The following is a 14,273-nucleotide window of genomic DNA, read 5'->3' as shown; positions in this document are numbered from 1 at the left end:
GTTTGCCTCCAGTGTGGGACTATTTTCAACCCAGAGGTGCGCACCAAGCTTTGGAGCGCTCGTAAGAGGGTAGCTCAGGCATCCTCCATGCTTCAGCAGTGGCCAGGCTTTGCTCTACAGCAAGGCAGAAGTACAGCACTGCCTCATCCATAGCCATCCTGAGCTCAGTTACTCTACAGCAAAGCACAGACACTGCAGACAGMCCTTGGGAACCTCCACCTGAGCTGGGCGCTCCAGGATCCCCTTATAGGCAAGGCAGACAAATGGGCAATTTTATAGCACAATTCACCYGCCCTATTTTAGGCATCTACAGTAGGATAGGGTGAGTCACATCCCAGAGGTGCCTGTCACTGACTATAAAGTGAGGCACCAGCACAAGCTCAGGTAGAAGTGCCAGATGCCTCCCTCCCCCTTCCAAGCCTAAACAGTGACCGGCTAACAGACGTTTGCACGGATGCACACTGGCCATAGGTTCAGGGTCACTCTGTTAGTATCCACAAGAAGTCACATCTACCTCTCTAAAGAGCAAGCCTGGAAGACTTCACTTCRGGGTTTCTGATCCTTTGGGAAACCAAACAGAGCTACATGATCAATAAGTAGTCATGGCCCTGTACTGCGGGAACCCTTCCGGGACAAGATTAGCTCTGCAAGAGCTGCCGTAAAAGCACCCCAGAGCCCCATCCCCCTCCCTTGCATGTGTTTTGCTTAGTTGGTGTGCATAGGCTGTGGCGCACGTTTCATACAATACGCTTATGACTGCAAGGGGAGAGAGGAAAGTTTTCATTTTTAGCTTTTCCATGTGGATCCTCCTGCCAGATTCTCACAGAATCCTTTCTAGGGTCCCAACCTTTCTCACTACTTGTCTGAACCCCTAAAATTTACTGGACTCCTCCCCCCAACATCTCCGAGTTGTGCATGGCTGAAAAGAGGGGGAAAGAGAACTGCAGGGGAAACCTTTCAAAACCTGGTCCGGTGGTCTTGGCAGAACGGAGGAGAAGCTGGTTCAGAGGAGCGGCAGCTGGCCGAGATGACTGCAAGGGCAGGGCTCACTGCTGCTCTCTCCTGTTAAGTGTCTCAACCCATGTTTTCCCTGCAGATCATTCCATTCCGCTAGGTCCAGACTCCCAGATCAATATTGACATTTGCTCCTTTGGAATCGCTTTCCTGCCTGCAACATTACTATGTTCCTGTCAGCTGCTAAATAAGCATTTTTCAGCCCACTGACCTTCTGCTCTTTGTGGCATGTTCGAAGCCGTGGACTACAACATAGTTTGCAAAAGTGACGAAATATCTGTTAAAAAAAGAACAGGCACAAACAGAGTTAGAGATGCAAATCTACAAGGTTTAAGCAATAGCGGGAGCAAGCTCTTTTGAAAAACATGGTCAGTTCGACCTTTGCAAGGGGGGTAAAAAGAGAGGTAGCTATCGTACCCTCTCACTTTGGCTCACTCCACTTTTGTTCCCCAAGCTAGCTCCTTGGTTTAACTGCTTTGTTGACTGCTTGCACTAGTTTTGTTACAGGAAGTCAATCTTCCTGGCATTTAGCATAAGCAGAAGTAATCTTGTGCAACCACCCTGGAAAGCAAGCTCAGCCTTGGCAGATTTAAGATATCAGCATCAGATGCATGAATTTCTGCTGCTTGAAATAGAAGTATCAAGTCTCTATTACTGCTGATAAATTCTAGTCAGTGTATTTCATGTCAATGTATTTCATCTCACACTAGAGGGAGATCGAGCCATATTTTGTCAGCAAATATCGTGTGAAATCACTACTGGAAGAAGGCATAAGTCATGTATTCTGTCTCAACTAATTATCATTTATTACATCTAGCAGGATCATCTATTTATTGCTGATTTTCAGAACCCTAAAGAGGGTCTTTGCTTGCTCCTATAAGCATGAGACATAGTAGGATCAGGACTGCACAGAGTGAGTCAGCAGAAGCAGGTAGGAACCAGCTCTTCTTTTACAGGACACACGCAAAAAAAAAAGTTTTCATTTCAAAATGAGGAGAGAAGGGATCTCCTCCAGATAAGCTTCTCTTTTGTGTCAGCTGAAATCTCAGCACAAGTTTCCAACTCTTATTTGCCTTTTTTAAGGCAAACCAATTTCAATTCACTGAATCCATTTCAAGATGAGCAACACACGCTGCTCCAAATCCCACTCACGCAATGGCAAAGTTTCTTGCTCACCTCTTTCTGAAGTGCTATCATCCAAATACAATAACAAAAAACAAACAAACAAAAAAACCCATATTCCTTCCTTCTGCCTCCATCCACATGCACACCCATAAAAAAACAAAACCAAGACTAGATAAGCAGCAAGCTCCAGGAGCCAGTGCACCCTGTCTGCTCACCTCCCATTCCTTTTTCAAGTGCCAAACTGCGGAGATGGTTCAAGCCCATGTGGCTTGGCCACATTTGTGATGAACGGAGGACTGAGCACTGTCTGATCTCTACGTCACCTCAGGTGCCCATAAACCCTTTTCCATGCTGGGATATCAACGCACAGGTTAGGCACACTCCAGTGAGTCTGGCAAACGTTTTACTTTGCATTGCAGACAGATGGGGAACACGTATGTAATTAATTACAGAATCAGCTATGGGCAGTATGTTTTTCACACCGTGCTATATCCATTACTTACTATCACACCCTTTCCCAAAACCAAATAAGCGTGGTAAAAACAGGTTTATGAACTGTCTCTGCTGACATCTTCCTCTCCTCATCCCTGTAAGTCCTGTAAGCCTCCTTGTACATGCCTTTCTGCTCCTGACCACAGCCCAAGCTTTGCTCTCATAAATTCCCCAGTCACAAATTGTTACCCTGTTCCTCCTCCCGTTTTTTAAGATGCCTAAAAAATACTTGCAAGGAAAAAATCCTGCCTTTTACACCTCTTCCAAAGCATGGTCACAGATAGAAAAAGACTACCTATTAGATGGTCTATACAAATCCTATAGTCTGTAGCATTTAGCCCATGCACTGAAGGCGACCACTTCCTTGCTTAATGACTGAACATTAAATGAACAGTACTGAACAAATTAAACGCATCAGTTTTGCGCCAGCCTACCAGAGTTGGTAGAAGCAGTTGATAAGTTGGGTCCCTTATGTTAGTCTGAAATGCTTCTGTACTTACTGAATGTAGAGGCTTAGAAATAGGTCTCCTTTCCAGACGGTGTAAAAGTCTTGGATGCAGAATGACTCCGAAGTGCTGCATTTTTGTTTGAGTATCCGGTAATTTTCTTCTGTGAAGTTCCAGAGAGCTTGAAATCGATCATTCAGTAGCAGTAAGAGTTTGAAGTTGTCCTTTCCTTTCTGGTCATGAGGCTCTTTGAGGAAAAGATGGAGGGAAAGAGAAAGGCCATCAGAAAGCTTTGAATGCCAAGAAATCTTGTGGAAGACACTGCCCAGATCTAGCACTCAGCCCAAGTTGTCAAGGTGAAGTACATATGCTCTTATGGGAAATTAATTCCTGGGAGGAAGGAGGTGATGATTATTTCAGGTTGGGTTCCTGTAATTAATTGTATGGGCTACCCATGCTAAGGCCTTCTCCTTTCCATTCTTGTAGGGCATGCGGTCGTGGCAGCTTGCAAGGCTAAGCCCCAGCTCAGGCACGAGCATGGGAGGAAAATCTTGAGAGGTTTTGCCCCTGGCCCAAACAGCTGTTCCCAGCCTTGTTGGAGGCTAAAAGGCAGTGACACGAGTAGGAACTACCCTAGGGGCCTAATCCAGTCACACCACTTTGGCCAAAAGAGCTCATGAATATTTACATAGATTTGTTGTTTCAGTGAAGCTGCTCTGATTTACTGCCATCCCAGAAGCTGCACTCACAAGTTTTACTTTCCCAGATGGACACAACTACAGACTGGGAACATGGAGGCACAATAGGCACAGTTTAGGGGTCGCACGTGTGAGAAGCATTTCTGATTTCCACACACCATAATAGAAACAAGCCTCAGAGCAGACATATGTAAAGGAATTGAATGCTCAAGAAGGCCAGATCGACTGAAGGGAGAAATTCTGTCTCTTCTAGATCTTCCCCAGTATATGATTCTGCTTACAGCGGTCAGAATCTAGATTATCCTCTAAAAACAACAGGAACCACAGTTCTAGGCTTGCATGAAAGGTCACATGCGGCCTCAAGACCTCGCTGTCTTAAATGAAACAACTCTACATATCACTTACTCCTATGAATCAGCCTCTAGTGAGTCCTCAGCCAGTCCTCAGTTCTCAATTATAATTCTCTTCATAGGTGCACCAGCGAGGTGACTCAAGGTAAAGAGTTAGAGACAAAAAAAAAAGTAGTCTTCTCTGACCTACCTGCCTGGAGCAAAGGCTTGAGGATGAGGGCATCTATCCGTGCCAAGCATGCCGAGAAGGTTTCTTCTGCTTGGAGCAGAGATGCAGTTGCTTCAGCTGTGCACATGTCCTAGACAATAAAAAAGCCACATGTAAACTCACTGCATGAATATCCACCTACCAACGGCTTCCAAGCTCAGTGTGAACATTCAGGCTTTCCTGTTCTGGACAGCACACTCAGAGAGCTGCAAGATTGCTGCCCCCAAAAAACAATTGAAATTTTGCAGAGGAAATAGAAACCCAGTAGCTCAACATGAGCTGGTGTCACAGAAGCCCACTGAAGCTACAGCCTAGTTTTCCTGATTCTCCAAYTGAAGACCTTCTCACGTGGACTATGATACCTTTCTACGTGACTGGGAAGGTCCTAAACTTGATAATTGCCTTAATCCTGCTTAGTGCCAAATCCATAATTCCAGAAGAAAGTCACTGGAGTACAAGGCAGCAACAGATGAAGCAGAGTGTCTGTTCCCATTTCGCTCACCAGTTTTCTGCCTAGGTGCCGCAGTCTGCACCTTTGGGCATTAAAAGCTGTCATACGGAGCCGCAGAGCCATGCCGAAGCACCCAGTCCTCCAAAGGAGCAAAGGTCTGGTGTTACTCCTTTCCGAGTAGGACTGTGCACTGCTGGTTATATGTCACAACTGCTGGGTCAACAGAGAGAGTTTGCCTAAAATGGAAGTGGGCAGCACAAAAAAAAGGAAAAAAAAAAGCAACAAACCTATGTGAACAAACTCCGGTAGCTTCCTCCTCCTTCCTTCTAGCCCTACCTCCACAGCCAGCTAATAGCATGTCATAAGACACTAATACGGAAAAAGCCCAGGTAGTGAAAATACCATCGGCAGAGTTGGCTGATATTACTAAAGGGAAAAAAAAAAAATTACAACCTCGAGATTCTTTCAACTTAGTGAAGCAAGACAGCAAACCCCAGGGACTGCAAATCGTCTGTCCGCATTTATTCTCAGMCTGGTTGTAGTGCGTTCTCAAAAGCTATGTTTACAATAGTAAACTGATGAGTACATGGCGTGATGCTGCAAAAATTTACAACATTAAATTGGTAGCACAGATTTCGGCACAGGTGTGTGTGCTCTTCCAGCAATTCTCAGGCATTGGCCAGGGACCATTTGAAATGGGCAGTATGCATGTAGCCATGCTATTTTGGGAGGTAAGGAGCAAACAGCTATATGAACATAGGCTATGCTGTAACCATCTGGCCGTGGGGACCGGGTCTCATTTATTTACTAATAGAGACATAGATAGCATATTTGCACTGTCCCTAAGAAGAGCTGATGTCAGACTAGCTCCTGGTGGCCTACTCTGAGGCTTCTTCACCTCTACCCTGATCTGCACAAACCACAGGTGAGATTCATTCCCCCAGAGTTGAGATGTCTGAAAGTTAGACATCTAAGCCTAAAACTACTTCATTCTTCATGGGAAGAAATGCTTCAGGCATCTCACCATGGACTATGGAAAGGACATCTGGGTGACTAGCTTAGGTGCGAATGCCTCACTTAAGCTTCTCAGGGGGTTGGATTCCTTGCTGAATTAAAGTTTGAGCTCCCTAAAACCACCAAACCTTGCTCACGTGCTCCCTTTTCAGGTCATCGTGGAGCTTGGGCTGAGATGGTGTCTTAAAACAAGGGAAGCTTTGCAGTGTGGATGGTCAGCTTCCCTGGTTTAACATGGATGTTCAGGTCCAAACACAACTGACTGCGCAGGTGAATTTTCTCCTTAGTATCCACAACCTCTTAAATTTCCTCTGTGTGCAAAGTGGGAAGCATTAAAAACTTCCATATCTCATAGTATGCAGGTTTTCATACATCAAGCCCTGAGGCAAGCCAGTCCTAGACTGTAGGACTGTTTTTTTGCAGGAATGCTGGTGATTTGCCCCAGGGGAATCTCTATGCATGCAAATAGGTAAAAAAAACCTTGAATCTGAACTCCTCCTGTCCCCTCCCAGGGAGAACAACTGAGCCAGGAAAAAAGCAAAACAAAGCAGCAGCCAGCCAGCTTCCATCCCAGAGCACCAAGAGGACAGGACAGATCTAAAAGTTTGTTTTCCATTGCCACTTAATCCTCTGCCTTGTAGATACAAAGTTTTTTTTGTTTTTTGTTTTTTTTTCCTCTCACAGGTACTAGAAAGCACTAAAGCTTGTTATAAACCTCTAAGCATAAGTAGCTTGCTTAATCAAGGAGTGAAATCAGGCTGGATATGTGACAGCATTTCATTTTCAAATGCTTCAATAAAATAGCAAGCAGTCAGTTGTGTTGTATTAAGATCACCAAGTTAGCAAGCTGGTGGGCTTTAATGATTTTTTTAAGCCTATTTTGTCCATTTTGGGTGAAGGAGGGAAGAAAATTCCACCATTTCTGATCCCTCAAGCTAGGGAAGGGGCTTGTTCTCCACCTACGCTTCTTCAGTCCTGCAAGAAAAGGTTTTATCTAGTGCAGAACAAAAGGAATAGATGCTAGATGCCAAACTCCAAAGGTCTTCCCCAATTCTCCTCTTATCAAAACAACCAAAAAACCCAACCATCCATTACATACAGATGGCTTAATGAAAACTGAATGATTTGACCCACARGTGCAGATGCACACAGTTTTGCTTTTCGTGGCCATGGTGGTTCACAAGCCCCTTCTGAACATGAGCTGGTTCCACATGCAGCCAGCTGCAAGCCCATTTTTTTGAGGGTCTATTACTCATGCAGACCTGAGTTCAKACTTTACCAGGACTGCCCCAAAGCATTCCCGTGATGCTATACTTGGGTTGAGAAACCTCTGTAACAGCCACAACAGAAAGCACAGTGTACAGACACCCAAGCTGACTCTGCAGAAACCAGAAGCATTTGGAGAGCCTTTTCTGTTACCTGAAGTGTGACAACCTTTTCTGCCACCTGATACAGAGTTAACAACATGTTTTTTGGCAGTCACATGCCTGCCCTTCGCTGGAAATTTGTGGTCTCAGCCTGAACGTGACAGTAACAGACCATTTGCTGAATGAGTGAGTGGCACCAGTCAGCTTTCGAAATAGCTGCTCTGGCACCACAAAAAGTCCGAAGTTGCCACATCACCTCACTCAATGATGTACGGATGAGTTTCAGCCACCACTTCCAGCCTTTCCCCACCAGCTATGTGAAAAAAAGCATTTGCACACTTATTCGAGCCCAGTCAGGCAAAGAGGGTTTGAAGTTAGTTACCCGGTGAACAAAACCAAATGTTGACTCAGTCACAGAGCGTGAAAGAAATGACGGAGTCCATCCGAGGGCATGCGGAGGTCACGTTGTGCATTATGTGAAAAAACAAATGCAAACTGCAGAGCCGCTGGGTGATGGGAGCACCAAACAGAAACCTGTGGCTGTCACATGTTGCCTCCCTCCCGCTTGGAGCCAGCTTTCACACGACTCAGTGGTTTTGTACTTCTGTGTTTGTTCACTGGAAGGCAAGGGAAGTTTGTTTAGAGCCACTCTCATGTCTGTTTACAGTGTTTTGGTCTGCACTTCATGCATGGCTCTGCTGCTGCTTGGGAACCAAAACCCTTCTCAGATGTTGCACTCCTGACAGCCAGAACTGAAAGACATGCACCTCCAAGGAAGCGTTCACTAGCTGCACAAARCATAACAGCTTCTCTTGCTGGTAGGTGTAGCTGTCTCAATTCTGGTCATAYGTGCAAAATCTGAAAGTCTCCTATGGCTTTTGAGGATGGAGTCTTCCATTGGTAAAGCAAGACAGCCGTCAGCCTGCTTCAGGTTCTAATGAGGACTGATGAGCTCTCTCCAGAAGAATGTTTTCCGAACTGGGAGACCTATCTGTTCCCTCTCCCTAAATGAAGGTACAGGAGGGCATAAGCCAATGAACAGCATGGAAATCCGTATCAGCACAGGTCTGTAATTAGGGAGAGGATGCAAATAGCAGCATTCATGTAGAAACAGGACAAATGAGTTTGAGAAACAATGTCTGTAATAGCTGCTAGATCTCTGCAGCTCATCACGTTCTTGGCTTTTCTTCTAAGCATGCCAATGAGGGCAGAARCAAGGGTGATGCAGCAGCTAACACCAAGACAAGCAGTTGCTGAAAGATAGACAGGAGATGCCTAGGATAGATGGGAGCAGCCCAGGACATCTGAATGGAGACCTCAACAGGGACTATCCAAAGCTGCTACATGCACATTTTAGCAAGAAAATATAGCTCTTGAGGAGCTACAACAGGGTATTATACCCATTTTGAGAAAATTGAGACAAGGGTGGTTGGAACAGATAGGAAACCAAGCAAAAAGACGTTTTGGTGTTTTGTTGAGCCTCTCTGTCAGAGTTGTGGAGAACAGCAATCTACTCGGAGTCTGTAGCTCTGAGACAGCTATTCCGCCAGGAAAATGGCTGGAAAACCCCTAGACATTAGATGCGACTCAGAGTTTCTCACAGAAACACATGTCCAGTCAGACAATCCTGTCACCTTCTCTACAGTAAGGAACAAAGTGGATCTTCAAACAGGGATTATTCATTTTCCGTCTTCCTCTCGTGAATTCCCCTGTGTTGAACTTGCATTTAGCAATCAATGAAAACAAAAACTTCTCAGCTAGGAATTCAAGTTCAGTGCCAGATTTAGGGTGTGCTCAGGGCATTTTAACACTAAACCCTGTGAAAGGTAAATGCCATGACCATGTTTATGCCCCATCCTGTTCTTAAACATTTCTCTTCCCTACATCAGCCTTCCTAAAGAGCATTGCTCCTTCATTGCTCCGTACCGTTCAGCCCTGCCAATCTCATCTGTCTTTGCAGCTCATGATCTTTTTCTCCCATTCCTGTTGCCTCAGCAATGAGRCAAGCCTATCACTCCATCACCTCCAGGCCTCAAACAGGCCAAGTGTTTGCTCCCCTGCCCTTTGAGACACCATCAAGTGGTTGCTGCCACTCAGCTGAAGACGTACCTTTCCACTAGCCCATGCCTCAAGCAAATACATTATCTTTACAGACGCAGGGATAAAGCTGCTTTAATTCAAGCTCAGGAACAATATAAGAGTTTTAAATTGAAGCCTATAGGGTACTAAAGCCATTTCTCCATTAGAGTAATCCCCAAACTCTCTTTCTCCAGTATTGCCTTTCACTCTCCGGCCTGCTTTGTCTCATAGTGGCAATGGTGTTGCTTCTACCGAAAATGACTGAACCCTTCTGAGGATGCACTGTAGAGCACGAGCACTTACACCTGAACTGGTAAATGCCCCTCTGCTTTGCAGCGGGATGCAGCCTAAAGCATTTGAAAGCTAAAAAGTGCTTTCTTTCTAAAGGTGCTTTCTTACCAGACTGTTGTCTCGATATCCAGAAGGACAGAGAAGTTCTCCCCTGTTCACTGGAACAAGCCAGAAAGCAGCTGAGCTGTTGACCACACTGCTATGAACCATGTATATGTCCAGAGACACTGCAAAAATGCAATTGTTTGGGTAGGACCTTATCGCGGAGGTGTTACAGCCCCTGTTACACTAACCCAGGTGAGCAACACCTGGGTTAACTCTGCAGGGAAAACACGATTACCAGTGCACTTACCCTTTGCATGAGCTTTATGCCTTTCCCCAAGCAGTGCATAGCTCCAAAGGATGCACGTTACAGGGCAGAATAACATACAGCTCTGTGCAAAGCCTGCCAGTAGAGTTTCACCCTCAAAACTTAATCAAACCTAGCTAATCCAGATCAACGCTTTACGCAACATCACAGTGATGTTTCCGAGCTGAATCTAGGGACCTTAAAYTGAATTGAACATAGGCTTACCTATGTGTTTCCTCCCCTCTGTCAGCTCAACATTTGTGCCATCATGATTAACCTGACCAAAGAGCTGCCTGAAAAAAAAAAATAACAATTTGTGGCGGGGGTAGGGAGGAGGAATGGATTAAATTTAAGGGCTGATTTTGGGGGAGGAGGAAAGGTTTGTCTGAACTTGGACCCTAGCCTAGCCTAAAAAMTAATCTTTACCAGATTAGTTTTTAACATGGATCGGTTCCCCAGCTCTATTTAACATACAATCGCACAAACATGCCCRCTAGCAGGATGGGACCTCCTCTTTCATCTGCAGTGACAGCTCAAGGTCCATAAACTCAGGAGCTCCCTCGGTCACRGGGGCAAACTCGAGTGGCCCACGCCGAGACGTCGTTTCTCCCTCAATCCAAACCTTTGTTCCTTTTCTGCCRGGGCCAAGTTTCTAGCCCAGCTAATTGCAATTCCAAACTATGTTCCCCCTCACGTGTCACGCTCCAGCTGAGTCTGCATTATGTCCAGCACAAAGACCGTTTTGTTGTGCGGAAAAACAATTCCAAGCTTTGTTTAACCAACACCAACACAGYGAAGCGAGCGCTCCCATTCAGACTCCGCTCTTGTCAAACCTCAGATCCGTCATGACTCAGGGTGAATTAGTGTTCGGCTTACTGGAGCCACCTCACAAGCAGCCAGAAACACCCAGTGTGTGAGTTAAGAGGTAACTGAGAATAAAGAAAGCAGAAAGACAGTAAAACCCAAAATCCCAAGACAGCTCTTACCAGCAAAAAGGAGGAAGAGAAAAACTGAGGTAGCAAAGTTATTTTGATAAGGCTTTAGTAAGGGATAGARGGAGCCTGCAGACACCAGCAAAACTTTGTGAAGGAACCAGATGGTCTGCCATCAGGGGAAAYTGCTGAGCAGGAAGCATTAAAAGCAGGCAGGCACAGTCCATGGCAGTTTAAAAACAGRGTTACTAGACCCATCAAGCCTCTCACATTAAACATAAGACCCGCAGAYTTTTGGTGTAGGTTCCCACATACCTAACGCCACGCAGCAGACACTGGGAACACGGCACAACCGCCTCTGCCCTCAAACGATGGGGGAGGCTTGGGACGAACAACAGGAAGCCCTACCTTGTACTCTATGTCTAATTAAACTGTGGAACTCGCTGCCACAAGAGTCTGTACTTGCTACRAGTATATTACACCCACGCTCAAAAGCAGCTGGACAAGTCCATGGAGGAAAAAAAACAATTAAAAGCTAATAAAAAGACAGACATCAACTCCAGCTCAGAAATCCCTGAGGAGGCAAGAAGTGTATATGAAGGAAGTACTACAACAACACTTCCCAGTTTTTATATTCTTCTTCTCTGGGTATCTGTTCTTCTGCATTATCAGAGGTGAGATAGCCTGGCTTAATACCACTGATTTTATGCATCAGGCTTAAAAATCATTTGTTGRTCACCTCCATCACAGGACCCTAAGCACTGAAAGAAGAGACAATGCCAGTTTTTCAGAATATTGACCACATTTGAAGCTCAACAGATTTACGAGAGCTGCATGTAGCCAGGAGCGTAAGAAGGGTCAAACAAGCATTCAGTACTTTCTGCAGAAAGCATCAAGGTTTTGTAATTGATTTTTCAGCCCAAAGATAATTTGGGGGGGGGGAGGGGGAGGAAATCTTTTTTTTTGTCCTCATCCATCTTCAACACAGAAAAACAGGAAAAAAAACAGGAAGCTGTGGGTGGSGGAGGGGAATGCTTTTTTCCCCTTTTATGCAAAATCAGGAAACACAAGAGCTTTATAGAAACCTTATCTAATCCAACTTTTTTTTTCCCCTCTCCCCCCAAATCCAAACCAGGAGCTCACGTGCCTTCCTTAGGAAGTTCACTCCCAAGCCCAAAGACAATGGTGAACCTCCAGTTGACTTGAAAAGGACAGAATCYATCTGCCCTTGCCGAGTATCCAAAGCTGAACTATCCACCCTAGACTCCCTTTGTAATCAACAGAGAGAAGGAGACACACRAGAAATTCAGTTCAACTCAGCCCAAGTGAGATGAGTGGGCCTCTGTGTTCACTTGGTCTCTGTCCACTAACTACAAGAGTTAAACAGTTAGATCAAATAAGATATTTTACTTATCAACAGCTAAGGCTAGAGAAGATCACTCTCATTGCAATTAAGACTATCATTCAACCTTTGCAAATAACATGGCAAGGAAGATAAGGCGAGATGGTGGTTCAATCCCTCACGGCCCTGCACCTCCCTTTATCAAAAATACCTGCAAGCAGCATATGCTTGCAGAAACAGAACTGCTCTGATCCAGAAACTTATATGCACCACAAAATGACCTGGAGTTAGAGGATGAAACCCTCCCAGATAACTCCAAGCCTAATGTGAAACAACTACAGATTGCCTGGAGGTAGCAAAGGGAAGGAGGTCATGAGAAGAGAGAACTCATCCATTTTCCACTGGAGTGGAGAAGTTATGGGAAGCTCAGAGGACCATGGCTAGGTTTCCTGTTATTCCTGTGTCATGGCTCTGGTAGCAGGTTTGGGAGCTGGAGGGAAGCTAAGTGTCTGTCTTCAAGAGACCTCTCCTCTTCCTTGATCTTCACTTACAATACGTGTACTCTGCTCTTCCAGAGCAAATGGGACTTCAGCATGGCCTCAAAAAGTAAAGAATAACGAAGGAAGTGCTATACATCACCATTCTAGAATATGTGTTACCATCTACTTCAAAGCAGCTTTGAGTCAGACCCTAAGTGTCAGTCTGAATTACAGCCTGGAAGCTGATCCAAAGACACAAACAATATTGGAGGACAGTGGAAGAGCTGACAGTGCGATTGCTTCCTAGATGAGATGGAGTTCAATGTACAGTAACGCCACCCCCTGCTCCATCCTCTCCACTTCGGACCTCCATAATTTGGGTAGGACCAGAGAGGTCCTTTCACTTCCTTTGCGCTGAGAGACAGAGGACTGCCATAAAACAACCAGAGCAGCAGTTACTTTTCAGATAACTGTCTCCACCCAATGTTCACATGTGAGTCTCCAGATCCATCCTCTGGCTGTCCTGCCTTTTGGCACCACTTTCTGCCTCTCCTCCCATCTCACAGGCATTAACTTAGGCTAGAGATAGTGCCCCAAAGCTAATGAGATGTCACTGTCAAATGCCACTTACAAAACCTCCCAGATCTGTCCTCCCAAGTGAACCTTGCAGTACCTAAGCACTTTGGTCTTTAGCACGGCATCCCCAATACCTGTCAGAAATAGGGCAGGGCTAAAGTCCACTCTTAAGAACAGGAATGGAGACAAAAGACTTACCTGGGAGTGTCATCACTCCACCCAGACTCCCTCTGTTTTCTGTTTGGGTCCTCTGAATTCACCAGTGCCCTTCAATATTGACACCAGAAACATTAACACCAACCCATTCCCATCTGCCGACTGAAGAACTGCAGAACTTCTCTAGCGCACCAGGTTTTACAAAAGACTCATTCCAGTAGGAAGCTTCCAGTGTTTAATCAAAGCCTTCAAGTGCTCTTGGAGGACAAATTACAAGCCAGAGAAGGCAGAGCAGACCTGCGAAGAGTCATCAGGCCTTTCTAACCTTGATCATCATTCCAAGACGCCACAGTTCGCTGAGGTGCTTTGAGTGCCAAAACCCAGGTCTTTTGATGACCTGAAGAGCTGGTCAGAAGCTCTGACAAAACTGTTTTACAAGAAAATTCCTCTTTGTTGAGCCCAAAGTACTTTGCATGAGTCTTCCTCAACTCAACAAGAATGTAAACAATACCCTACTAGATCAGGCCAGTGATCCAGCTCGTCTGACAGCAGCAATAAGGTATGTCATTCAGAAAAAGAACATCAGGTTGGCCACTTTGAGGTCCATTCCACTGTTGCATAAAGGATGTCAAAGGCTATACAACCCTAGATACTTCTAGTATCTGTGTATGGGTTTATTGTTCTTGAATTTATTTTATCCCTTTTGAGCTTGCTTATACTGTTTGCTTCCAAAATGCATCACTAAATTGAACACAGGGTTTTGATGGACAATTCTGCCTGGTTTCCTTTCATCTTATACGCCAAAACAAATCCTCAAAAATCTTATATTGCAGCTCGCTGTGAATTCAGTCACTGCAATAGCAGTAAGGAAATTACCACGTTCAGGAAGCAGCTGCAAGGTCCA

The 14,273-nt window shown here is 45.2% G+C and overlaps 1 protein-coding gene across 3 annotated transcripts in view; it reads right to left on the bottom strand.

The window, feature by feature from the left end:
* Window positions 1–14,273, bottom strand: part of ALS2CL (ALS2 C-terminal like) — a 40,081-nt gene that overhangs the window by 24,776 nt on the left and 1,032 nt on the right. For 2 of the 3 annotated variants that reach the window (XM_026089785.1, XM_026089787.1), the window contains exons 1-4: window positions 4,836–4,974; window positions 4,316–4,424; window positions 3,132–3,324; window positions 1,226–1,291 (exon numbers count right to left, since the gene is read on the bottom strand). In XM_026089785.1, the coding sequence (XP_025945570.1) occupies window positions 1,226–1,291; window positions 3,132–3,324; window positions 4,316–4,424; window positions 4,836–4,907 (440 nt within the window). In that variant the 5' untranslated portion in view covers window positions 4,908–4,974. Of the gene's footprint in view, window positions 1–1,225; window positions 1,292–3,131; window positions 3,325–4,315; window positions 4,425–4,835; window positions 4,975–14,273 lie in introns of those variants that run through there. The other variant, XM_026089786.1, reaches the window with a different exon arrangement.

This window comes from Apteryx rowi, unplaced genomic scaffold (genome assembly GCF_003343035.1).
Source record: "Apteryx rowi isolate R43461 unplaced genomic scaffold, aptRow1 scaffold_83, whole genome shotgun sequence".
NCBI classification, from domain to species: domain Eukaryota; kingdom Metazoa; phylum Chordata; class Aves; order Apterygiformes; family Apterygidae; genus Apteryx; species Apteryx rowi.
The sequence above is the reverse complement of the archived record's forward strand: the minus strand, read 5'-3'. Positions and strand labels throughout refer to the sequence as shown.